This window comes from Cebidichthys violaceus, unplaced genomic scaffold, assembly GCF_023349555.1.
Source record: "Cebidichthys violaceus isolate CVI_PGR_0920_01 unplaced genomic scaffold, fCebVio1.0.p SCAF_22, whole genome shotgun sequence".
In the NCBI taxonomy this organism is placed as follows: domain Eukaryota; kingdom Metazoa; phylum Chordata; class Actinopteri; order Perciformes; family Stichaeidae; genus Cebidichthys; species Cebidichthys violaceus.
The window spans coordinates 6,666,831-6,694,106 of record NW_027176395.1 but is presented as its reverse complement, the minus strand read 5'-3'; the positions used below and the strand labels follow the sequence as shown (position 1 = coordinate 6,694,106).

Sequence of the window (27,276 nt, the reverse complement as noted above, 5' to 3'; positions counted from 1 at the left end):
TTTACGTCTGACGTAGTGCAGAACCTGTGACTTACGTTGGGGAGGTGTGAGGTGCGGATCCACCACTGCAGCTATATATGTGGCCAGCTTTTTGTGGGAGCTTTATAGAAGGGCGCTGCAAACTGACTCATCCGTACATATATATCTGGTTTCATGCTATATGCAGGATACATATACGCACATTGGGGTTCAGAGGGTTAAGGGGGACACAGTCATAACTTGTGTGCAACAAAGAGGAGCCGTGTCTCCAACACGAACCTTAGAAACCAGCTATCAGGTCATATCCAATATTATTATTATTATTAATAATATTAATATTATTTAATTGGATAAACGCCATGAACCGATATCTGTACATGAATGCACAATCTGTAGGCATCAGGAGACGATTTGGGTATCGGAATAGCCTTGGCTTCCGTTTGTAGTCCATTTGGTCAGGACCAATCACGTTAGTGGGCTCCAATCTTGGAACCCGCCGGCTATCGTCGGAAGATTGATTTAGCTTTTTATTAGTCTTTGAGAAACATTCTGGTCGTAGACGTCAATCAACTCCAACTCCATTCTTGCGCCTCATGTTGCTTATCGGACTGTGAACAACGGCTGGTGCGTGGAAGAGGAAGTCTTGGCTAGCGAATATCCACACCAGAACCCCTGAAATATAGGCCGTTTCACCCATCCACTTCCCACCCTATGTGTTTGTTTTGGTCTTTATACTACATCATCACACTCGTGACTAAGCGTCGGTATTTGACGCCGTGGGACTGAGAACAGGCTGTCTACTGACAACTGTTAGCACCTGCTAACATTCAGTGAAATGATCAGATTCATTAAAACACGCTAAAACTCTAGTGTGACTGTACTAAAATGCCAGTGACAAACATCGATTTTACATTATGTTCCAGCTAATGGCATCACTGAGGTAGAGTAACGCAAAGTGTTCAGTCAATGTGTCACAAGCTCCAGATGGTTGGAGCTACCTACATCATTATGGTGGATGAAAATAAAATAAAACCCTCTCAAAGCCTGATTCTCCATCTGCACGATCCACTTCTTAATCACGCCGCTGGCTCGTCTTTACTTATAATATCCATGGCAATTTAGTGCAACCTGCTCTGCTCAGATGATTCAGCTTACCTCCACTGGCACATTGGCTGTTGAATATGAATTGAGCTCATATCAGTCATCCCAGACTGCCAGTGCACATTGTAATATCATCACGATGAAGCTTCTAATTGCTTTGCCATTAACCTTTAGATTTTGCCAAGTCATGGATCTAAATTTCTCTTATACATTTATAACCTTTTTTATTTTGTAATTCTTTATTTTTCGTCTGAAGGCTGCTAGCAATTCTCTGACCTTAACACTTCCATTGTAAATAGCTTTAAAAAACAGTATCATGTCCTTTCTGCAGGGAATTGATAAGAGACATTAGAGACATTTAAGGAATGAGGTGCTTTCAGGGACATAACAGCCACAACAAGCTAAATATTATGCCAGACAAAACAGCAAAGATAAATAGACACAGTCTAATCCAATAAAGGTTAATTAGGTCGGCAATGGTTAAGAATTTTTTTTTTATAGAAAAACAATTTAATTTATTAACTGCTTGCCTCAAGCAACATCAATTAATTTGATCCTGTTTTGTGCTGTGGAGACCTCCCCCCCTGCGCTGGCATTCATTATTGATTGCGGGGGGCTTTCATGAAATACCAAGCAGGGTGGTGAAGCCTCATTCAATTAATCAGTACGTGTGTGACAATGTGTGTTTGAAGTCGGATGTCGGAGGAATGTATGTGATTAGCAGGAGACAATGGTGAACCAGAGGAATGAAGGGGCTTCACGGTTTTAATATGTCTGACCTTTCCCAATGTGGCGGCTTGTTAGACAGGAAAATGTCTCATTTGAGGATTGGAAACGTGGAAGCAAAGTGTTCATCATCCGCTCACCTGTAATTCTTACATATTCCCTCTCATACCAAGCAAATGAGATGATATTGACATTGTCATGGCAGCCTGCGCAGACAAACAGACCTTTTTATTCTATAAATATTTTGTTGCGATGGCACTTTGCGAGTAAACCATAAATCCATAAATCATTGGAAAAAAAGACACTTCCTATAACCCCAGAACTTGCCTGAGAATCCAAACATTTTTAAGTTTACTTAAATATCAGAGTAACTCAGTAATTGCTGTCTGTGCATCCATGGGTACACTGAGAACAGGAACCGCTATTAGTCAATTCAGCATACTTTTAATGGTGCCAGATTGCCAAAATGTACACAAACATGCGTAAATAAACCCCAGCATAAGTCACAATCTCCATGGCACACTCAATTTGGCCTGACTTTGAAAACCATTGAAAGTTCTCAATCTGTTGTTATGATGGATATCTGGTTTTGAGTTGAAAACTTTAAGAACGGGACCAAAAACTGCCCGGCAAAAGCTACTTTGCTTCCACAAAGGAAATAAACTGTGGCCTCGGTTTCATCGACTTGTCTTGTTAAAAAGCGCAAACACAGTTACAGAGCCCCACTCAACCATATCATGACTCTGTCTTTGACAGTCTCACAGCCTCTGTAGCGAAGTTGCCAAAGTGTATTCTGCAAATTCAAGGCTGATTATAGTTTTCAAATGTCTTGTGGAAAACAAACTGAGCATTGTGGGTTTTCTTTGATGGTTAAACAGTCTGGACGTTTTGGCTCGTCCAGTTGTATCACATCATAAACTGACAACGGATGGGTTTGAATAAAGGCTGATTTTAACAAAAGGCAGAAAAGACAAAGATATTGCACCGCTGCAGGTTAAGAGACTACAACCTCACACCTACCTAGATAATAGTACAGTAATATGTTGAGGGCCAGGAAAGCTAATGTTTGCCATGTTCACCAGCTGAGTTTGACGTGTTAGCAGGTGAGCAGGCTAAAACCCACTAATGCCCCTACAAAATACAAAGACATAACCTCAGTGGTCCAGTAACAACAGCCCTGCTAATGGCTCTAGTACATGAACTACATACACGAGTCTCAGCTGCTGCTGTTGTGAAGAAGAAGCCAATCGGAAGCAGCAATCAAAGCTGCAGCAAATTAGTTGCAATCAACACATTCTCACTCCCAGCTCGTCAAATACCGACATTTGGTCAGGTACAGTGTGCCAGTTTATGTTTGTTGCATGCATATAGTGTGGTATTCAAAATTCAAAAGTAAGTTTTCTTAGTTTTTTTGGCTCACTTACTTGGTTGGGTTCAGGCATCAAAAGAACTTTGTGCGCTAACTGCAGAAGTCACTTTGCAACATTAAATTGGTGATGGACTGGAGAAGAACAGTGGTCTCCTGGGTGAAAGTCGTTTGTTCGTTTGACCCATCCACCCGTCTAATACTGAAGTGGGTGGATTAACATTGGAGTTACTTGAAAGCCGGACATGTCGCATGCAGATGCCGAGAGTCACTGACCAAATGGCGGTGTTTTCAACAATCCCTTCACACTCCGTGAGTCAATCAGCAACAATATGAAATTGGAGTCATTTACAAACTTGTAAACTTTTTCATCTTGCCAATATCTTAAGCTCTGTGAATCAGTGCGTCTTATCAAAAATACTTTTTGGTTGTTTTGTGGTTGTAAGTCCGGCTTTTACCTTTTGACTTTCTTTGAAATAAATATCTTTAGTTAATAATCTGTTGTACTGGAAACTCTACTGGGAGAGTATCATTCCCAAGGAAGTGCTCTAGCTACTAATCAAGTAAATGGTTGTTTACTTCTGGAACTCTGGATGCCCCGAAACGTGTCTTTACACTTTGCAACTCTTTTCTTGTGAGAAAAATGAAAAGTGTGATCTGCAGCATGTCAGTTGCACAGTAATAAGAGGATGAAAAGAAGGCTAAGGCCAACGCTCTGCATGATGACCTATCTGTATACTACCCAGAAAGCATTTGGTCAATGAAGCAGTTTTAAAAATGGTGACATTAGTTTATTTGGCTAGCCTTCAGAATTACTAAATCTAGTTTTTTTCTTGGTCTGTTCAATCAGACTTGTACAGACTTACCAAAAAGGCAAGACTGATAAAAGTCTACATCAAGTCATAGAGCTTTTTTTTTGGGAAGCTTGTCAGAAAAGGTAGCAGGGAGTCAAGCTCACAGCTGGTTGATGTAATGCTGTCGCTGTTCTAGAGAGGCAGGCCCTTTCAGGTAGTCTCTTCCTATCCAGCAGACACAGAGACGATTCTGTACAATGTTCTGTGGGTAAAATGTGATTGAACAGACAGATTACTTTGGTTATCACCCAGAGAAGCGTCCGGTCTCAGCCACGATGTGCTGCTTCCATTTTTCAATGCGATAAATCTCCATCTTTTGTCAAAATTCCCACGTTGCACAACAATCAATCTTATAAATTTCCTTACAAAACGTGTACTTTTCCTAAATAAGCACAATGCCTGACATTGTAGATTAATCGTACGCAAGAAAATAAATAAACAGTTAGTTTGTCAGTTTAAAGCTGCAGGAGGTAAGTTTGGACATGCCAGCAGCTCCAAATACCGGCGAGAGATAACCGTTGTCACAACTTAAGAGAGTCTGAGCGTCAGCACCCGCAAATAATGCAACATGACATCAGTGGATTGTGCACATCACACTCGGGTTTACCAAGCTGTCGTCCCGTGACAACACGTTTTATCAAAGTGTAGCAGAGGAAAAGAGAGAGGCAGGGAGATGTGATGCCGGCGAGTCCGGCTCTCTCTGCTCAGTAATCTGCCACCCCAACCCCCCCACCCCCCACCCCCCACCACTCCCCTGTGTTTGTTGGAAGATTACGCGACTGAAAGCAGCTAACAACTGCAAAAAGCAGTGAGGCAAAGAGTGCTGAGCTCAGACAGGAGGGTCTCAGTTAGGAGGACTGGTGCTGTCCTCACTGTAGCAGCCTCATTCTGTGATTTCGGATATGTGATAAGGGTTTCTGTTAAACATAGATTGACACTCTACCACCTAATTTGGGTCCACAATATGACATCTTCACATGAACACCTGCACTGATAGATGGACGGTTTGTTAGTTCCAAGGGAAGAGGAAGCCATCAGAGTGACCGTGACTATAGTACCCATAGGACACTTTTTTTGTCTAACAGATGGCAACACAGCTGTGCAGTCATGTTCACGCGTAGGTTAACCTTGTACAACAAAGTCCCGCTCGCAAAGCACACCTTGTTTGTGACAACTCACTATCTCTCTCTGTTTGACTTTTTTTTTCTTTTTCTTTCACTCGTGGGACGTTCCAATGTATCCCCATACATACCCACATGATTAAATAGGGCGGTGCAGAAAAGATTCTCGTGAGCGTTTTTTTTTTATCTGGCTTTGCAACCGAAACGACTGAAAATCTTGTTTATGGTCAGAATTAGGTCGTTGTTAAAAGCTACAACCTAGTTAAGGTTAGAGACCCATTGTGGTCATGGTTTTGATGCTTTGGCCTCTCATGTCACCAGCTGTTTGTAGAAGCATTCAAACATCACACTACTTCTATCTTTGCTTCTCACAAAAGAACAATGAACACAAGATGACGATTCTTATCTGAAATGTATAATGTTGAGAAGATGAGACGATGGAAACCTCTCTTAGATTGACAGTTAAATATGAAGCTACAGCCAGGAGAATGTTAGCTTAGCATCAAGACTGGAGGCAGCTAGAAAACAGCCAGTCTGTAGCTAGCAAAGTATCAATTTTGGAACCCATCGGCTATCGATCTGTCGACGATTTAGGGAAAAGGCCAATATTTCCTTGGTTCTGGTGTAGCCAGTAAATATCCGGTTTACTGATATCATACAATAAAAGATGATAAAAAGCTAAATCATCTTCACATGCAGGTGGGTTCTCAGATTGCATTTCTGCAAATTGTTCTCCACACGGACTGTGTACCTGCCTTTAATCAAAGCCTGCTCTAATGTGATTGATCATTACAACACAAACTACAACCAGAAAACAAAGCAACTATGGGACCAACGTCTTTGCCCTTTGCCTACAGATTCTGCATTCATATGCACATATCTGTTTATAGAGAGCAAACTATCAATATATTATATTAATTGTTAGGATTCTTAGAATGTTATAATTTAAGTAATCAAGCAAAGTATTACTTCCAAGAAGGCGAATAAGCATGGTGCAGAACCTGCCAATTGTCATACTGTGTAGGATTCGTCGCATTGGTTCAGACTCAGTGGAAGTCTATGTGAAATCTGGTCCACCAGCTGACATGACAGACTGACTGGTCAATTTAGAAACAATCACTATCCATCAACAGCCAATAACAGATATCTGCTCTTTTCCTGCTGACAGGAAATTGGTTCAATAAATACATGTTCCCTTTCAGGAAATGGGCAAAGAACAATCGATTATTGTAATGTAGATTTTCGCCATGTGACTGTGTATAATATGTATTTGTTCTACATGAATAAAATGTGTGTGGAGACTGACATGTGAAACTAAGGTCAGAAACACTGCACTTATCCATTGGTATCAGTGGCCCCTCTTACTGGTGCGATATAATCCACTTTTTTTTCTGCAAGGCACACATTACTAATCCATTAGTAAAATATGCGCAATATGTTAAAATTGCTGCAGGGTGTATTTCAATGTGTATATGGCATTTAAAGTACAGATTAAATTGAGCAGACATTCTATGGGGTCATGAGCTATGCAAAACAAACTAAGGTTAGGAGCCTGATCTCTAGGGCCCTATCTTATATCATTCTTACGTCATTGCTTCAGACCAACGCAGTTGTCATTGAAATGCCCAGCGCCCAAATTGTGTAAGTAGCAAATACACTTGTGCTCACCCATGCCACCCATGGGCTGTTGGTCTTAAATGAGGTGCGGTCAAGTGCATTGTTGGCTCATTAATATCTTACTGAATTTTTCTTCTATTCAAAGGGCGCATTACTTAGATGGTAAGAACGCATAGACCCAGCTTGTTACACAGTGCAGCAGCGCTCTTTCTCCTCAGTTGAGTACGTCATTGGTGCATTTGCAGTCAAATGGAGGCGGCAGAGGCGGAGAGTCCACCGGAGAAGGACCACACCTTGCCCCTTCTCTCCCTTCATAATATGCCACGACTGTTCTACTCAGTAAACGGAAAATGAAAGTCATCAATAAAAGACAATTCGAGGGCTGAATTCTGTCGAATAGTTGAAGCTTCGAAGCTTCATTCATAATGTTGACATTTTAATTCTCAATCAACATTTGAACGCTGCGCAGCTTCTTTTTTTTATGTCTATTCATCGTGTTTAAACATGGTATTTCTGCACGGTTGCAGATAAAGATCAGGCTACACTAATCCAATTCGTATTGTATTATTTGTAAAATTTGATTCCAGCAGCGGCTGTATTGGGTTGTTTCCGACTTGTGTGATCGAAACATTTCCAATAACTCCAGCATCAAAAGTCGAAATGTAATGATGATATAATCATTTCCAAAATTCACAACATGTTTTTATCTCGAAAAATAGTCTGCTTCAATCCATATTTGTTGCTGTTTAGCCTTTCAAAAACAACACTTTCTCTGCAGAAAACTGCTCGCTTCTCCAATTTGCCGAATTCGCCATTTAGATAGTAATGTGTAAAGGGAATGGATGATGACACTGATTGGTTTGAGTCATGTTAAGCCCAAAACACACCTTTTGATCAATTTGGAGACTACATACAGCCCCTTAGGCCCTCGCGCCTTACTTTGCGCCCAGATTAAGGGCCGTTTAACCAGCAAAAGTGGAGTTGAACAGGCAGTAAATGCACTTGTGCCATGCACTTTAGAACATGTGCTGTAGATTGTTTAAATAGGGCCCATGGACTCTAATGGAACCCACAAATAAGAATCTAATTATTGTTATACTCGTTGAAGAAGACAAAGTATCTGCTTTTGGAAAAGAGAAGAAAAAGCTTGAATTTACTCTTTTGCTTGAGAGTACCTTCAAGCAATAAGCCATTGGTGCAATAAATAAATAACTGTTTACTCTTTCCTTTATTGCCATTTGATTGATGAGAGCGCCACTGATACAAACAAGTGATTCAACCAATTACCAGATCTTAAAAGCTTTTATATTTGAAGGGATGTCCTTTTACATCCACAGAAACAACAACAGCATATTTTATTTTATGAGTGCAGGGAAGCAGCATTAGAGTAACAATTTGCAGTCTGCACAGAATGCCTATTATAAACACTAATGTACAAAACACTAAAGCAATGGATGCACATAAACACATTTTAGTTCTTCCTGAGTTTGTTCATTTGCATATAGTCGGAGGAGTAACCTACTGTGTTCATGGTGAAAAGTCTTAAATCAACTTTGATTTAGTAGTTACTGTAGTTACTGAAGTAATGTGTGAAACAAATAATTACAGTAATTCATGTACAAACATTAGCTGTAGTTAATCTACTTTCTTTACATGCAAATGAATACTTATGTTCAATGAGAGACGCTTCCTCTCAGATCTTCACCTATTGAAACAGTGAGTTACGTCAAGCTTTTCATTTCTGTACAATGTTCTGTGGGTAAAATGTGATTGAACAGACAGATTACTTTGGTTATCATTTACACGTTTACAATGATAATCCTGGCACATTCACCATCATAATTCTTAGTATTCTTTGAAACCATTGGTCTCTGAGTTGAGTGGGCCTCCCATTTTACAGATTTTTGAAAGCAGAAATGACGATTGTGAATATTTATCAATTGTAGCTAGCTGTTCAGGACTGACTTGTTGAAAACAAACCATGTGAAAGTTTCCCTTGATGGCTACGTGCATGATATTGTGCACAATCCTTGTTATGTATTTTTTAGGTAGCCTTATAAGGAAATTGATTTGTTATTTTGTTCTAACCTGTTCGGATCCCTAGCTTGCTGAAGAAAACATACTCAGGCTAGATGTATACTTTAATGTTCATATTTTCACTCTCACAAGAAAAAAAAGCCTTTTAGGATGAGGACTAACCCATGAGAATGAAAAATGTAAGACTGATCGGGTCTGTGTTTAACTGGAAATTGATTTGTATGTCTGTTAACTGAATATTCTGTTCTATGGAGTGATAGAAAAAGCTATCCAAAATTCTCTTTGTAAAAAACCTTTGACTCTTATTTCAATCAGGAGAGACAAGTCCGATAAAGAAAAGATAATTGTTTATTAACAGCAGATGATATGGGATGATAAAGTCTTCACAGAGTCTTTGGCGCTTGGACTCTACAGGGAGAGTCCAGACACTGGTGGTGGTGGTGCTGATGAGGCTGATAGAATGATGAGTTGATGAAGCTGATGGATCTGCGAAGACTGGGCAGAGATGGGGAGGTGGAGGGGTGCGTAACAGCAGCATGAGCGTACTGAAGGTAGAGAGACAATCATATTTGAAAGAGACAGCAGCAAGATGATAGGCTAACGATGTAATTGTTTTGTTGTGCTATTGGATGAAGGAGACCAGCTGATCTAAACAGCTGACATCATGATTGACATCTCCAAACAATGAAATAATGAGTGAGCATGGGTGAGGAGTGATTGGCAGATGTCTGAGAAATAAACTACGGGCTTGGGCATGCATGAGTACGCTAGAGCTTCATACGGCAGCAAAATAAACCTGAACCTGGCTTTATCCAATGTTCAGATTTCTGTTATGGAATTGTATGCAAATTAGCACATATTTAATGAGATAATCCCTTATTTGCATAACTAAACTACATTTCAGAAAACTTGTAATACAAAAAACGATTGTCTTCATGTATTTAATCAAGTGGGGAAGTTTCATGGTGATAAATAAACTATTTACCCTATTCACCTGGGGGTGTCTACATCCATTCATTAACATTTTTAATCTTGTTTGTTTATGCTTTTTGGAAAGGTGATTTGAAAAGAAAAATGACAAAGAACTCTTTAGATGCAGAGTATCGCCCCCTTGCAAACTTCTTCTACAAAGTTTGACTTCTAGTTACGAATCCTGGTTGGACGTTTGCTTTGAGTTCAACAAACCGTTACGATATTCAGTATACACAGCATTCTACATAATAACTTGCACAAGCAGTAGGCCTACTTATGAAATGAAATGGCACAAAAGAAATGAAAAGTAACCGTATTGTATTTTTCCACAGATTAGATGGAGACAGGCACAGCAATCACTAAAGAAGCCAGAGGGGGCACAACCATTCAAATAGGTTAACAATGAATTTCACAGTTCTGTTTGTCATCGCCGATGCGCTGTGGAACTGAGTGTGTGCTGATTGTAGATGGTGTTTTAGGACTCGATGAAGCCAGTGAGTAACGGCGTTAAACATCCTCCGTGGTTCTCATCTCTTCTATTCCTCAAAAGGTCACCCCTTCCTCTCCTCCGCCTGGCTTTCTCCGCCTAGCAACTTCCCCGCGTATGACACACGCCTTAATGAAAAACTGTGAGATCAGAAATTACGCCGGGCTTTTCAACCGCATCCAGCTAGCACTATGTGCATTCAATTTGTATATTTTCTGCCTTTTTTGGAAAATGCTCACACACCATAATTGTCCCTTTTCAGGGGGCGAGGAAGATCAAAAGAGAGTATGAAAAAGGCAGCTTCTGTGGGTTTGCAGGGCTTTTCAGTAGCTCTTTCTAGATGCTGTCCATTAAAATGAGTCCATGAGAGGAACATTCTGTCTTCACTGACAGCTCTCACCGTGAGGCCTTCTGGGGATTAGCTTCAAAGTGCTGAGAGGGTCAGAACAGTATGCATCCAGTCTGCAATCATTTGGTTAGAAAAACACCTTTTCCACAGACTTTCTCACAGTTTTCTGCGGTGTTGATTGAATTCTATATGATGGGCTGCTCAGAATGTAACAGCCGAGAGAAAAGGTCTATTTGTGGTATGAATGGATAATGCCAATTAACATTGTTTCTGTCCTTAAATTAATATTCGCCAAAAACATCTGTGTTTGGTTATTACGATTTCCACCAAAAAAATGCAAAAAAGAAACCTAAGAGATTTACATTGTTATTTTTCTGCAGTGCATACAGTTTGTTGAAATGTCAATTCCTCCACAGTTATTTATTTTAATTTATCATTTTCCCGCCTGTCATTTCGTTCTAATTAACTCTGTGCAACACACAGTCCAGATGCAGTGGCACTTCATGATGTAATTACGAACTGTTATCAAGAAGGAGAGGGGTTATTTATACATATTTCTTCTTGTAATTAGGAGTTATTGAAAAGTGGAGTGTACACGTGAAGGGGTGTTAGAAGGTAGTTAGATAGATAAGGGGTCCTCGTGCTGCTACCAGCAACTCTCACACTTATGAATAATTACGAATGATGGCACAGACATATAGTCCCTCCCTATGGTTCTACTGAGAACCACGCTATTAATAAATGAAATTGAAATAGATAGATTGAAATAGATTTTTAGGTTTTAGGTTTATTAGGAATTAATGATACAAATGTCTGGGGGAATTAAAAGCTCGTTGGATGACGCCAAGTGTGGCCATCCGCTCGGAGGAGTCAGCCAGGTGTGAGGTTCTGTTAAGACTTTCATAGAAGTGTGCCGTTTTTGTCAGTCAAGTCTCATGAGTCTTAACACCAGCAACTTATCTTTTGCCAAAACGGTATCAACACAATGGGGAAAGTGAACAAATAAGACAAATCAATAAAAACAATACAGAAAGAAGAAGACGCTAATAGTAAACATACGGACCAGAACTATAATCCTACACTGTTTTCACATTTACATTTCCAAGATGATGCATCTTTCCAAAGGAGGACAACATATATTGCTTACTGCATATGCATGTGCCCCTCTTGATCTAGTTTCCACCACATGCAAGGCAGCACGCTGTATCTGTAATGACAGCTTATAAGTGTGTGCGTCATTAAAAATAGCTCCTTAGCTGTTTAATCTTCATTCAGAGGATCCTCGTGTGATTTCTCACACCTTCTTTGCATTGCAAAATACATGCATATCAATGTTATAATGGAGAATATTAATGTGAAAAAATCCGCAAGGATGATAATCAGACCAGCTCATCAAGTACGCCGCCACGGTCCAAGGACCACGATGGAATTTTATCTGACCTGTGCTAATAGAGTGTCCTCCACACACAGACACACACACACACACACACACTATCTCTGGATGGGAAGATTATGTTGTTCTAATGTTTGAAATGTCAATGTTGTAATTATTGCATTTAGGCGTCAAACACTAAAATCATCACACATCATCCTTACGTATGTCGCACAATGACAACAGTGGGATAAAAACCTGAAGCTCAGAGTTTACTGTGGTTGATAGCAGGTTAAGAGACACAGTCTATTTTTGTTCAGATCTATGTGCAATTTGTGTAAGTTGGATGGCTTTGAAATCATGATTACCGACACAACAATAGTAGAGAAATCCTTGGATGTATATTAGATAACCATTCATCAGGAGATAATCTCTATACAACAGATTCTGCAACATTTTGCAAGATTTTGATATCAATTTGTAGTTCAGTTAGTATTGACCAATCATGTTTGAACAGACATTGGTTAAATGCAGCTAAACAGTGCGTGTGGAGAGCAAAAGAGTGTTGTTCAGAGGCTATTGTGGCCACTAACTTGGATTGCTCTCATTTTGAAAGAGTTAATTGGTTTAGGGTACAATACAGGGTGGACCAGATTAAATTCTGTATGGTACTAAAGATTGTTCGGGGGATGTATCCAAATATCTTTACTGTTTTTGTTGCGCAATCAAATGTTGTCTGACCAAAATCAGAGATCATTATCTCAAACTAACCCTTGTTTTCTTTTGTTTCTGCAGGTCCCCTTTGTATGAACTAACATGGACAAAGTGGTCATCAGTCTCCTGCTTCTGGGAACCGCAGTTACGATGGTCCATGCATGTCCCAAATACTGTGTCTGCCAGAACCTCTCTGAGTCTCTGGGGACTCTGTGCCCCTCCAAAGGCCTGCTCTTTGTCCCACTGGACATCGACCGGCGAACTGTGGAGCTCCGGCTGGGCGGCAACTTCATCCTCAAGGTCACAACTCAGGACTTTGCCAACATGTCAGGTCTGGTTGATCTCACCTTGTCCCGCAACACCATCAGCGCCATCCAGCCTTTCTCTTTCCTCGACCTGGAGACCCTGAGATCCCTGCATCTCGACAGTAACCGGTTGACTCAGCTGGGACCGGATGACCTCCGAGGGCTGGTCAACCTACAACACCTGATCCTCAACAACAATCAGCTGAGTAGGATCTCCAACACAGCCTTTGACGACTCATTAGTGACACTGGAGGATCTGGATTTGTCGTACAACAACTTGCGCAGTGTGCCTTGGGAAGCCATCCGCAAGATGGTCAACCTCCATCAGATGAGTCTGGATCATAACCTCATCTACTTCATTTCCGAGGGGACTTTTACAGATCTGGATAAACTGGCCCGCTTGGACCTCACGTCCAACCGTCTCCAGAAGCTCCCTCCAGACCCGATATTTGCGCGCTCCCAGAGCAATGCAGTGCTGAGCACTCCTTATGCACCTCTGCTCTCTCTAAGCTTTGGTGGAAACCCATTGCACTGCAACTGTGAGGTGCTTTGGCTTCGAAGGCTTGAGCGTGAGGATGATATGGAAACCTGCGCCTCTCCTGCTAGTCTAAAGGGCCGCTACTTTTGGTCTGTCCGTGAGGAGGAGTTTGTTTGCGAGCCCCCTCTGATCACACAACATACACACAAGTTACTCGTGCTGGAAGGCCAAACAGCAAGCCTGCGCTGCAAAGCAGTCGGGGATCCAATGCCAACTGTGCATTGGGTTGCACCTGATGACCGTTTGATCAGCAACTCCTCCAGAGCAACGGTATATGAAAATGGCACCTTGGATATCACAATCACCACATCCAAGGATTACGGGACCTTTACTTGCATAGCTGCCAATGCTGCTGGGGAATCTACAGCCTCCATTGAGCTGTCAATCATTCAACTCCCCCACCTGAGTAATGGTACAAACCGCACCACGCAGTCCAAGTCGGGGCTTTCGGACATAACTAGCTCCACTAAGATCAGCAAAGGGGAGCCTAAACCTCTACCAGAGAAGGTTGTGTCTGCATCAGAAGTGACTGCCGTCTCTGCTCTGGTCAAGTGGACTGTTAGCAAATCAACTCCAAAGGTCAAAATGTATCAGCTTCAGTACAACTGTTCGGAGGATGAAGTCCTCATTTACAGGTAAGAATGATTAATGCAGCTTGATTACATCCAAGTATGAGCTGAGACCTTTTTGGTCAAAGTGGTAAATTAAGTCTGAGGTAATATTTCACTTCAGAAGACTAACTGCTCAGCTTCTTCGGTCAATTTCTAATTGTTTGCTGGGTAAGTACTTGAGACAGTCATTTCCTCTGAAGAGTTACTCAGAGATGAACATTCATTTTTCTTAATCCTTGAGATTTTCCTTTTTACCTTTTTAAATCGACAATAGCTTTCACCAAAAGAATGAACAGCGAGTGCACATTTTTTAAGAACAGTGAAACCCAAAGTGAAATCCTTGCCCTGAGCCATTAATTAGAAATCCAAAAAGAAAAAGGATTATAGACCCTCATTTTAATATATCCTTCCTAAGCTGCTCAAGTCCATAAAGTGTAAGCTTGGAGACTGCAGCTGGAGATCTTTGGGCTCTGTGAAATCAATTTCCTATGTCAAATGAGACAGTGAAAGTAGTTGCATTCGACCAAGATAATTGAGCTGGAAATATAGAATAGAGCCTCAGCGTTTAACATTATATCAACCTGGGGAAGACATTAAAAAAGGCCAAAGGGCTTTGCAAACAAATAAATGCATTCTATGAGTCTTGCGAATCTATAAGATTCAATGTATTACATCATACAGCTCTTAGATATTTCCCCGTATTTGACCATAACTATACTCTTAACATGCTTAAAATGGTATTTACGGCATCAGAATAGCGTAGAAATTGGTAAAGTAACCTGTTTTCCTGTGTTCGCTTCATGCTTCCTCCAACACTGACAATTGCTGGCGAATCCCTTCAGCAACACCTCATCCAAAAACCTACACAATTTACCTGTATTGTGCATTCCAGCAAGAGCGGTTTAATGAAAGATAATTGACAGAAAAAGAGAAGTCTGGTTATTAGCTGGGAATATGAGATTAGAGCCGCACGCAATATTGAAGAAAGATATTGCTTTGTTCAAACACTGTGAATGCAATCAATAATAAAGGTGTTTATCTGATTTCCTTGCTTGCACACGGCTCGCTGTGGTAGATTGTCATGCCAGAAAAAAGACAACAATATGAAAATTCAGTACCTTTTCTTTTCCCGGTTATGGAAACGTCGGATGAGTCATCTGCATTTCTTAATTCTTGCAAATGCCTCTCATGAATTGTATCTAATGTCTACAGAATTGCCAATCTAACACTAATGTGTGCTTCATAACCCCCCCCCCCCCCCCCCCCATCCATTGATTTGCAGGAGCATAATTATTAGTGGTTATTTTAATGGCATTCCTGATGTTGTTGTTAGTCGAGAATCATTACTTCAAACTTCCAAATTATGTGATTTGATGCTTTTTAATTCATGTACAGTAGAAAAACAATCAAAAGCAATAGATGTATGTGTTATATATAATAATGGCTGCGCAGTCCCTTTTGCATGTCAGGAGACGAATTAGGAGCTGCGGGAATGATAACGTGCACAGAGAAGCCAACTACTGTTTTTGAATTAATATTACCATGACTTCATTGCTCACACGTGCACACCTACTGCGCTCCTCTAGTTGGCTGACACAGTTTCCCAAGGCACTGCCCGCACTCAAGCAATGGCATGATTAAAAATCAATCATAGCAAGAGGGGGAGGAGAATTATTGCCTGAGTTCTCGCAAACATGTAAGCCAACGCAACCTCTTCCTATTTATGGAAGAATGCAATTAAGGGTGAATAATGGACCGCAGCCCCACTATCGTCTGGGCGATTCAGAGCGTTATGGATAGATTCTGGGTAGACAATGGCCCTTATAGACTCTTAGTTACAGTTATCAGATGTACCCTCAAGTGAGCTCAGGTACCCCTTCACTCATACCACCCACCATGTCCAATTTATTTCAACACTATTTATCATATGAAAGTAGATATTAATGGAATTACTTCTTATGCCACAAGACAAGACTTAGCGTCATTGTTGGCTGTAGTGACGCTCGGGTGTGTCGTCACACCGGTTGACCAGCGCGTTTGCGTGAGCTTTCTAGGAAATATTGCAGGTTTAAGTGTCGCAACAAAAAGTGACAATGAGCAGCGTATGCAGTCTGCCTCGCTGAACAGCTCCACATAAAAAGGGTTAGCGGCTGCCAGCCCTTCTTTCTACATACAGTTTGCGTTTCATAATGGCCAGAATGTTTCATTTGATTTCATTATTAATGTCATTTATGTTTATTTTAGAGAGAAAAAAAAAAGTTGAGAAGCGTGTGCTCATTTGTGAGTAATAAAAACAATCCACATTTGAAACCCGGTTCTCTATTAATTTATAAAGACAAACTTGCCACGGCATTTTTTCGGTAAATATTTCAGAATGAAAGCCTCAACAAATGAAGCTATTCTGCCCACAGAGACATGCTAGAGGGCCTTCGTTTTGAAACAGAAAAGTGTTGAGTTAGAATTTTTAGAATTCTTACATTCTCGTCGTATTCTTCAGATATAGACATGGAAACTGTAGTAATGTTGGTGGTATGATGTCAAAATACTGTAAAAAGATAATTGTTATTTTTCCTGTGAACTGCTCATTGCACATGGAAAAAATAGGCGGCATGTTGAATCTCTAGAAGAGTCGCATCTGAGACGCAGCCGAGCCGCACCTGAGCCGCGCTGCCCACACAGGCAGTGTGGCTACTATTACCTGTTAACATGGGTGCCATGTTAAGCAAACACACCCACTTACACAACGATAGAGGCCACTTGTATCTTATCTGCTCTTAGACCTCAGTCAATTGTGCTAATTTAACGTATAAAGTTGGCAGTTTGCAAGTTGGGTCGGGTTTGGCTCCCTCTTCAGGTGTGGGTGGTTGATTAACGCATATTTGTATTAAAATGTTTTTAAAAAAACAACCCGCATCACTACTAGGCTGAGGCTCTTTTCTACAGAAGGTTAGGTCAAGTTTGCAGCATGTACATTAAAAAAAAAACAGAACACGTTCAACCCTAACATTTTGAAAAGATCTGTGCATGGCAACTACAGTATGGTAATGGAGGAAAAAAACAATAATTATGTACAGCTTATTAAAAATAAGCTGTAGCTTAGCTTTGATTAGGGTGAGGCAAGTAAAGCACTTTGGTTGGATGTTTTGAAAGTGAGCGCTGCATTTCACCTGTTATCACCAACAGAACGCCAGACACATAATCAGGCCGTATCATTTAATTATATTGCCCACATAACTGCATATATTCTTCCATTTGCTTTGAGATACAGAGCGATCGCCTTGCAATTGCTGTGTTTACATGCATTCATTTGTACAGAGCGGTTATTGCTGTGAACAAAACGCCTGCAACATAATGTCTTTGCTATACTGTACATGTGGTACTGAAAAAGAGAAGATACCCCAGAGACTTTCTTCATCTTCCTGAATCTTCACTCTCAATAATCTCCACCGGCATTAGAACACTTCTAGGAGTAAACTTTAACAGCCCATGCTGACAAGTCGCAATTCTTTGGATCCCCTTGTGGCTAGCTGCCGTAGCCCAACGAGAACTTGCTTTTTTTTGAGGAGGCGTTCGTCAGCTATGGTGTAACCTGTAGCGTAACTAAGGAGGCTATGCGTGTAGCCGCAGAAGTATAGATTAAGGCTAGGTTAGAGAAGTTTAGGGAAGGTGAGGCGATTTGTAAATTTTTTCCTGAGAAAATGTTGCAATTACAAATCCGTCTGCTGCTTCAGCACCACGTTCAGAGCCATGGATTTATCAGCACACAGCACAGTTTGTCTCGTGATATTTCAGATGGATAGGCCATAGATTCTAACTTGCACCAGGCAGACCAGTCCACACATATTCAACTAAACAACCCCTCTGCCACTCCACTCTTTTTTCCTAGTAGGGGATGGAGAGTGGGAATGTCGGGTTAACAAGGGGCATGTATTTTCGTCATTTTGCTGACAAGGGGATGGAAACCTCTCCCCAAATCGTCTACTGGTCGTAGGTCTGTGAAAGAACATAAGTCTGACTTGCTCCAGGACGAACACAGATCCACCACGTTGACTCCTGTTGGCGATGAATAAAAAACGTAATCATCAAATGTGTCCAATATGTATGCAATTCCTAGATCAATGGGCTGTGCAAACGGTTGCAGATATTTTAATGATGTTTCATTCTGATTTAACGAGATGTGGTCAGTAGAGTCAATTGCACTTAACAGACTGCTTGCAGTATGGTGATTGAATTCCCTCAAAGCACAGCATTTACAAATGCACCTGTGAAACGTTTCAAACTGTAATGGCAGTCTTTATAGACTGATGAGTTTGTTTGACGAAAGCTTCTATCACTGCACACGACACATCAGCATTTCATTGATTGGCAATACATCTTAGATAATTAAGCCATTGCAGTTTGACTTTTATTTCACTCAAAAGCAGTGAGGCATATTTAAACATCTGGAATAATAACAGACTAACTACTGAATGCTTGTTAAATGGCAGTTACAAGAAAATGACATTCAGTCCCGACAATATTCAAAAAGTATCCATTGAATACTTATGTCATTGCTATTGCTTCATGCATGTCAAATGGGATATGCTGGGACCAATGAAGTCATCTTTCTGAATTACTCTGTGCATATAAATAGCTACTTAGCATGCTTCATTTTGGCAATTTATTTGATCTGCCAATGTTGCTTTTAACACAAACGTTCTTTGGGCACTTTCACAAGTCATAGTTTGTTTGGATAATCCGAATCAGAGTGAAATTAATACTTTGAGTTTATCCATTTAGTCTGGTTCGGCTTCACAGTGCATAAATGAAAGTGGACCAAATAAAAAAAACAACGTATTTGCTGAGGGGAGTGTACAAAGGATTGAATTCATCTTATTCATCCTCAGAGCTGTCAATTCTATGCAGGGAATTGCAGACTTTGAAATATGACTGTTGAAGTTCGCTATGTTCACTTTGATTCAACACTGATGTACTATGCCTACAATTACTTGATAATAGTCACTGTCCTTGTAGACAATTTAGCATATCCTCTCTTCGGCCGAGATGTCCCATGTTAACCTGTTGTTAACCTGTGTCCATCTCAACAGAAGGCCTGCCCTGGCACCCTGCATTTCCTGTATACTTCCTGCAATTGGATTGGATTATGTTCTCACTGCAATCAAACCGCACTAGGGTTTGCTTAGGACCTGCTTGCGAGAGGTGGTCTCGGACCGGTTACTTTGGTCCGCACCAGAATACGATAACTGTGTTCACAACTGCCCAAACAAACCGCACCAGTGGTTGAACCACATGAGAGTTTGATTAAAACACACTAAATGTAGGCTTGTAGCTAATTTGTCTAGAACTGCCATCGCCAGAGGTCTTTATTTCTAATGCTGTATCTTTCTGTCTCTTGTCAGGATGATTCCCATGACTAACAGAGCCTTCGTAGTGACAAATCTTGTCCCAGGGATGCAGTATGATCTGTGTGTCTTGGCCATCTGGGATGACACCGCCACCACCCTCACTGCAACCAACATCGTTGGTTGTGTCCAGTTCATCACTGGGGAGGACTACCCGCAGTGCCAGTCCCTCCACAGTGGCTTCCTGGGTGGCACCATGATCCTGGTCATCGGTGGCATCATTGTGGCCACGCTGCTGGTGTTCATCATCATCCTCATGGTGCGGTACAAGGTGACAAGTGGCATACAGACTAATAAATTACCCACTGTGAGCAACACGTACTCGCAAACCAACGGAGGGTTGAACAGGTTTAATGGTGCGCCGCCACAGGTCAAGTCCACAGTGGTGGTTATGCGTGAGGAAATGGTAGAGTTCAAGTGTGGATCCCTCCAGAGCAGTCTGTCCTCATCCTCATCCTCCTCTAACTCATTAGACAGCCAAACAGGAAGGGGGGCTGCCGACCGCTACAGTTTGCAGGGCAGTGAATGCAGCACCCTGCCCAGCAGCAAGTTCAGGAGGCACAGGCACGGCGCCAAAGCACGGCCAAACCTGGACCACCTTTTAGGGGCCTTCACATCATTGGAGCTGCGAGGGGTAGGGAGAGACCACCATGGTGCTTCCGGCCCCCCTACCACTTCCAATGCTGTGATGACGGTGGCTGTGGTTCCCCCATCCGATAAAGAACCCCTGCTCGGGAGAGCCGAGTCCACTACCATGCTGGGACGTCTATTAGGGATGCCCCAGGAAGGTAAACCCAAGAGGAGTCACTCGTTCGACATGGGTCATGTGGGGGCTGCGCAGTGTCGCAGCACCTACCCTCGCAGGATCAGCAACATCTGGACTAAACGCAGTCTTTCCGTTAACGGCATGCTGCTGCAGTACGACGACAGCGAGGACGAAAAGCCCACTTTTGAGAGCTCTGAGTGGGTGATGGAAAGCACAGTTTGAATGGGTTTAACTATGAGGTTCATGGCTAACAGATCTATAACAGGAGCTGAAGGAACACGAGTGTAGAGGCAGGGTGTTCCAGAAGGAATCTGCCTTTGGGTATTGCATGAAGTTCATCCATGTGAATACTGTCTAAGTAATTATGTGAGAAAAAGACACTCAAATGAATTGATTCCTGGCCATGATCTCAAATCTCTGACAGTGTCTGACTGTATTTGAAATATTTTTCCCATCTCAAAACCAACACCGAACCTTGGATTGTGCGGAGGGAATCTTTTCCCGTCAACAAGCGCGTGAGATTGTCTCAGAAGGAAAGAGGGGTAAAAAAAGATGAGAAATTCAAAGTGGATTTACTGCATCTTTGTCAAAAGAACTAAATGAAGAGGATTCGCCTCAGCCGTGGTGAACTGGATGGGCATCATATTGTCTTGGACCCTCAGCATGTAATGGGACTACTGCAGCAGTAGAGAGAAAGACCAGATGAGCGAATATAGAACATTAAAAGAAAAGTCATTTTTATTTTCATCTGGTTTTTTTTTTATCATTTTGACTATTTATTATTTGAGTTGATTCATCAGTAGGCACAGCTCTTCAGTGAGTTTATAATATACACAAACAGTAACCACCCCTTTAACATACAGCCATTTCACATCACTCAATGGTACTCAAATTCCAATCTTTTTTTTTCTCAAACACTATGGTCTTATAGACTAAATTTCAGTAACACTCAACCACAGTAAGCCAGTCTTGTATTTCTACCTCAGGTTATATATCACATGAGGTTATTTAAATATGAAAGCAAATGGAAATACAACCGAACCCAAATGCACAAGAGGATCACAAAACAGTTCAAAACACAAAGTTATTTACTTGTTTGCAAATGCTTCAAAGGATGATTTAGTCTCCAGCCAATCAAATTGAGTAATGTTCCCAGCTCAGGTTCAATTCCTGCTGTTAGAAAAATGTTGTTTTGAAATGCTTTGATACGCTCCCAATCGGCCAATGCTGTTGACAGTGGTCCCTGTAGGCTCAAAGGCCATTGATGTAAACCGAGTGTTCGCCTCGGGATACGGTTTCAGATGCTATCAGCACATATTACAGTCGCCAGACGGGAATATCCTTTGAAATTAATCAAGCCCACTTAATCATTTGCTTATCCCCACAGCAGGATGTATTATTCGGCTCTAATTCTCTTTAGGTAACACAAACACGAGAGTATGACAATTACTCATTTACCCAGGTTAAACAGCGGTATGAGTCCAAATTGACTTTTATTAGCTTGATAAAGGTCATTATGCTGCTCAGGAGAGAACGTTAAGTTGAGAAAATGGGAGAAAGCTAACTTTTTAATGGCCAAACAGCTAAAAACTCTCTGGAAATCCATTTCACCAGATTGCATGATAGAGAACCTTTGTTGGTTTATGTATCATTTGAAGTGATTCATCAAAGGAACCATTTATTTTTCATTGACCCTCATACAGAGCTGTACATTGCAGTAAGATATTTTGAAATAGTGACTATTCTGGTTACTGCCTACGATCAACTTAGACATCTCGACACATTTGGATGCCTTTCTCAAAATCTTGTGGGTCACTGCTGCATTTTCAAGATGTGGGGTGGTCATTGTTTCTTTTTCTTTTTTTTTCTCTAATCGTTTTCATCCCTAGGTGTACCGTTCTGTATATTGGCATTTTTTTGTACAATAACTGGGTGAGAATGTAAAGGGGGGGGGGGGGGGGGGGAATCGTGCAGTAGTGCTTTTATTTTCATGTGAAGCAAACAGTGAGAAGGTGCTTTACTGTGGTGTACCAACTTGGTTATTGTTAGTTGGCTCACTGAGATGGGATTTTACACGATACTACATGTAAAACACATGGCTGTTTTTAAAGGGTCAGTTCACCAAAGTTACAGAAAATACATATTTTACCTCGAGTGGTATCTATCCATGTAGATAATCTTGGTTTATTTGCTCAGGTTATCCTTCTATGAGATGTCTACTTCTGCTGTGGGGGTTGGATGTGCAAATATGATAATAGATACCATGAGACAATATTTGTCAAGTGTCAGAGATTTCACCATATACTGTTAGGAGCTACTAAGGGTGATTAGGTGTGTGTGACGACGCTGTGAGTCGACTGTTTGTTCCAAACAACAAAGCCCAGCATAAGATGCTGCAATAGCATAAATTATATCAGAATTAAAGAGTTTTTCTTTATTGACAGAAGAGAAAAGAACAACACTGAAGGCTTTTCTCGCTAGAAAGATGTTTTCGCTCTTCACCAAATTTGATTGACAGAGAGTTCATCCAATCACCTGCCAAGTAATTTTTTAAAGTGCCTGCTCTTTTCCAAACAGATTCCAATGACGGATTCTCAGATGGTTTTGTGTTAATCCGCCACTGAAAATAGTCCTCAACAAATGCTCTATTCACGCCTGTTTGAGGCTAAATTTTAAAAGCTACAGTTCCAAGCTGTTTTTTTATTTTTGTAAATATATTATAAATTCGTGGCCTTGTGGAGTGCCACAAACAGGGTAGAAAGGTCAGAAATTAGTGCGAGATGGACTTACACATTGTTGGTTTTGGTCTTTTGATAGAATCTTTTAATAAGATTTTATTCACAGGATTTCATCCCCATCGCCCACTCTTACAATGGAGGGATGGAGGCATTCAGAAACATGCATAGTTTTGCATGATTTTCTAGGGAATCAACAACTAATTATAAACTTAACTCAATGAACTGAATTATTTACCTCTAAGAACTCTGTCATTTTTCCCATTTTAAATTACTGCAAAATTTCAAGGAAAAGTTTGGAGGAACTAACAGTATTCCTGATGGAAAATTGTGTTACTGAATTTTTTGAAAATTGCATTCACCTCCGTTGCTTTAGTTGGAGGCAGAACTCTCAAAGATATCACAGAAACCTGGTTAAATAAAGGGTGTCACCAGAGATAAATGTTTTTTTTGGTTGTTTTTTTGTCATTTGGGTGAACTGAGCCTTTGACCTGCTTTCTCTACTTGTGACATCATGTAACATCCTCCTCCACTCTGCTAACTGACAATACAATTTAACCGTGTACTTGACTCGACATAGTAATGACTCTCACCTGAGGTTCTAGGACAAAAACAAGAAGAAAAAAAAAACTGTTTCTGTGTGAAAACATTTTGCTACAAAAGAACATAAAATATTGATGAATTCCTATGAACCAAACTGGCTCTTCCGTGTTTTATCTTCTTGCAACGTCTCACCACACCACACACCAATTATTTCACCTGCCTTGGATTGCATTAGTAATCGCATTTGTTGTTTTTTTTGCCCTCGTCCCTCTGAGTTTAGAGTGTTACCTTACTGTTCCGACCCGCAGAGTACAAAGGAGCTAATGGAGTGTCCTTCCTGCCTCGCTGTCTTTGTTTACTGGAGGATGAGCCAAGGGTTTTCCTCCTGTGGTCCAGCCGCTGTAATCAGGCCAGTCGCTGCTGACTCACCTCAGCGCTGCCCTTATTACAAATCGCCGGTACATGCAGCTCCTGGCCAGAGCCCATAATAAGGCCTTAATTCATATAATCTGTCAGGAAAGGTGCTTACGGCAGCACAGAGTAAATATAATCTCCACAGGGGCCAAGCCGTGCATGATAAGACAGCGGTACGCACCTGCTGAGGGCTCAGGAGGAACACGGCTACATGTATGTAGGAAGGTTGTTATCATCATCACCTCTGGTTGTCACGATGCAGAGGATGTTCACATCGAGGTAAATGCACTCTGCTGAACAGACAAAGTAATCCGGCAGCAATGCCAATGTTTTAAGGAAGTAAGTGAGCTGCCTTCGGCAGCGTAACTTTTTAAAGTGATGATCGAATTACCCTCTCTCTCAGCTTTGTGCGTGTGAGCAGGTGAGAATATCACAATACTATTGAAACAACAGCAAAACAACTTGCAAGAAGGCACCTTTAACAAAGCTGATAAAATGTTGTAATTGCATTTTCTCACAGTCTGTTTGTTTTTTTTTTGCATTGAAATAAACCAGAGCAAACAAAAAAACGGGAGACCGGGAAACGAGAGGTCAATGTTGATTTATTTGTCAAGTTACTTCTGCACTTAAGTAACTCCATTTCCGTAGTTTGTTAAACCCAAACAACAATATTTTCCTAATCCAAACTAATTTGTTTAAACCTATCCAAGGAGGAGACACTTTTTCGTAAGATATCATGCGAATGGTTGTGTGATGACACGTTCATTTCTTTTCATGTTTATTTGGCAGGGACTAAAACAGAGAATTGCGTAACAGTTATCAAATGCAGTGTATCACAGCATTGTTAGCCACTGCCAATTTTCCAAGGGCCTTTAAAGTAGCAAATATAAGAAAGAGCAGCAGAACTTGCAGACATGCTCATATATACAGTATGTGTGCATTCACATACACATACAGACATACACATAGCATACACACACCCCTCCCACCCCTACACATGAGTAAATGATTGATCCTTCAATTTGATTTCAAAATGTCGACAGTTTTGTTTGTCTTTTAGCTCACTAGGCAGCACATTCCATATTTTCGCTCCCTTTATAGAATTGGACGTCTGGCCAAAGGAGGTCTTCCGGGACAACACTTCCCTGCAGCAGCATTCCTAGTGGACAATCCAAGGGCCTGTAACGATCGCACCATGTCGCAGAGAGCCTGAGAGACCTGGCCATGTAAACGTTGCAATTTGGCACGTTTTCTTTACTTAAGACTACATGTAAAATAGCCCAGATAATAAGACCCATAACACCTCAGACGGGGCTATTTTGACGCGTGTTGAGTGTGCCTGGAAAGCGCAAAAAAATAGTGTTTTCCGCTGCTGAACGTGGAATATTGGTTAAGGGGAGAAACTTTTGGGAAGACATTCCTCTGGCAAGAGGAAGGCTATTTTTTACATGGTATGTAGTAGTGGTGCAACACATGTGAACACATCAAGATACCTTTATTTCAATCAGGAAAGACTTCATTAGAATTTAACAATAATTTAGTATGCATGCATAAAATTGAAATCCCCATCCTGAAATAGGATAACCAAAGGGTAGGGATGCTGAGGTCAGATAAGGCAGAATCCCCCCTGGAGTCCAGACACTGGTGGTGGTGGTGATGATGAAGGGAGTTGCTGCAATCCGCTGATGGATGAGGAGCGTGACTGTGATGCTGTCGCATCTGCTTCGAGCTGAAATGACAACTGACAGCAGCAGAGAGGAGAGCACTTTTAAAGTTTGATAGGAACGATGTTATTGGCTTAATTAAGGAAACTGTGCAGAATCTGGTTGGTTACTCTAAAGTGAACAGTCAGCTGATACAGTAATCACAGGGAGAGAGAGAGAGACAGAGATTATGAATGAAAAGGAGTGTAAATATAGTCTTCCTGGTTGAATTTGCGCTTAAGCTTTATAATTTACCTTATACTCATATTTACCAATACTCATTTTCACCAAACAGAGCCAGAACGCATCACAATGTAAATGAACGGAACCTTCATTCTTTGTCCATTAGCCAGTTTACCAACTCTCCTCCTGTCAATTTAAACACGTTTTTGTTGTTTACAGTGTAACATTATCAGAGATCGGCGAACAGAAAGCATACACCAGGAAGTTTTGGCTAGCTGGATGCAGTCATGCTAATGCCTTATTTTGCTTCCCATACTTGCTTTTTAAAACAAAGGGGACAGATCCAGCATGGACAGTTACGGGAGGGAGGGACTTGAAGCACCTGTCTGAGAAAGTAAGAAAACATGAGAACACCAGGGAACACATGGGGAACTCCATCAAGTTAGCCATATTAGGCAAAGTGAACATCGCTACCCAGCTGGACGACGGACACAGGATTGCAGTGAGGAAACACAACGAGGAGGTGGATAAAAACAGGCACATTCTATCCAAAATAATAGATTGTGTGAAGTTTTGTGGGGCTTTTGAGTTGGCCTTGCGTGGGCATGACGAGACTGACTCCTCGGACAACCCTGGCATTTTCAGGGGATTGGTGGATTTTGTTGCCTCTCTAGACGGTATGCTGGAGGAGTACCTTAAGACAGCTAGCGTTTTTAAAAGGCACGTCAAAGACAGTACAGAACGAGCTGTTGGACTGCATGCATGTCGGTTATAAAGGATTACATTCTGGAGGAAGTGAAGAGCGCTGATTTTATCGGCATTCAAGCAGACGAGACAACTGACATTTTCACCCACTGCCAGTTGGTGCTTGTGCTACGCTACATCGACGCCAACAGTAACGTCCAAGAGCGTTTTTTTGAGTGCATTACCATCCAGAACGCAACCGCTGACACCATCGCTGCAGCGCTTCTGGAGAGGCTAAGCACCATACTCCCAAACGGACAAAAGGCCAAACTTATCGTCCAAGCTTACGACGGGGCTCCTGTAATGAGGGGAGACACCGGCGGAGTGCAGCGTAAGATATTGGATGTCTACGAAAATGCTCACTATGTCCACTGCTACATGCATCAGCTGAACCTCATCATGCAGCAGGCAACATCACACATCCCCAGGATCCGCACATTCTTTTCTGACCTTGGTGGATTTTCTGCCTTCTTCTCCAGGTCACCCAAGCGAACCACCGTGCTTGACCAAGTGGTTGCGTATAGACTTCCTAGAGCCTCTACAACACGGTGGAACTTCCACAGTCGCGCTGTAAATACTGTGTACGAGCACAAGAATGACCTCCTAAAGTGTTTCCAGACCATCAGAGACTCTGAGA

General features: G+C 41.4%; 1 protein-coding gene across 2 annotated transcripts in view; it reads left to right on the top strand.

Moving 5' to 3' along the window:
- Window positions 1-22,244, top strand: part of LOC137877916 (leucine-rich repeat and fibronectin type-III domain-containing protein 2) — a 133,257-nt gene extending 111,013 nt beyond the window's left edge. For both annotated transcript variants that reach the window (XM_068718101.1, XM_068718100.1), the window contains 2 exons: window positions 12,777-14,173; window positions 19,549-22,244. In XM_068718101.1, the coding sequence (XP_068574202.1) occupies window positions 12,798-14,173; window positions 19,549-20,539 (2,367 nt within the window). In that variant the 5' untranslated portion in view covers window positions 12,777-12,797 and the 3' untranslated portion in view covers window positions 20,540-22,244. The remainder of the gene's footprint in view (window positions 1-12,776; window positions 14,174-19,548) is intronic.
- The last annotated feature ends 5,032 nt before the right edge of the window (window positions 22,245-27,276 follow it).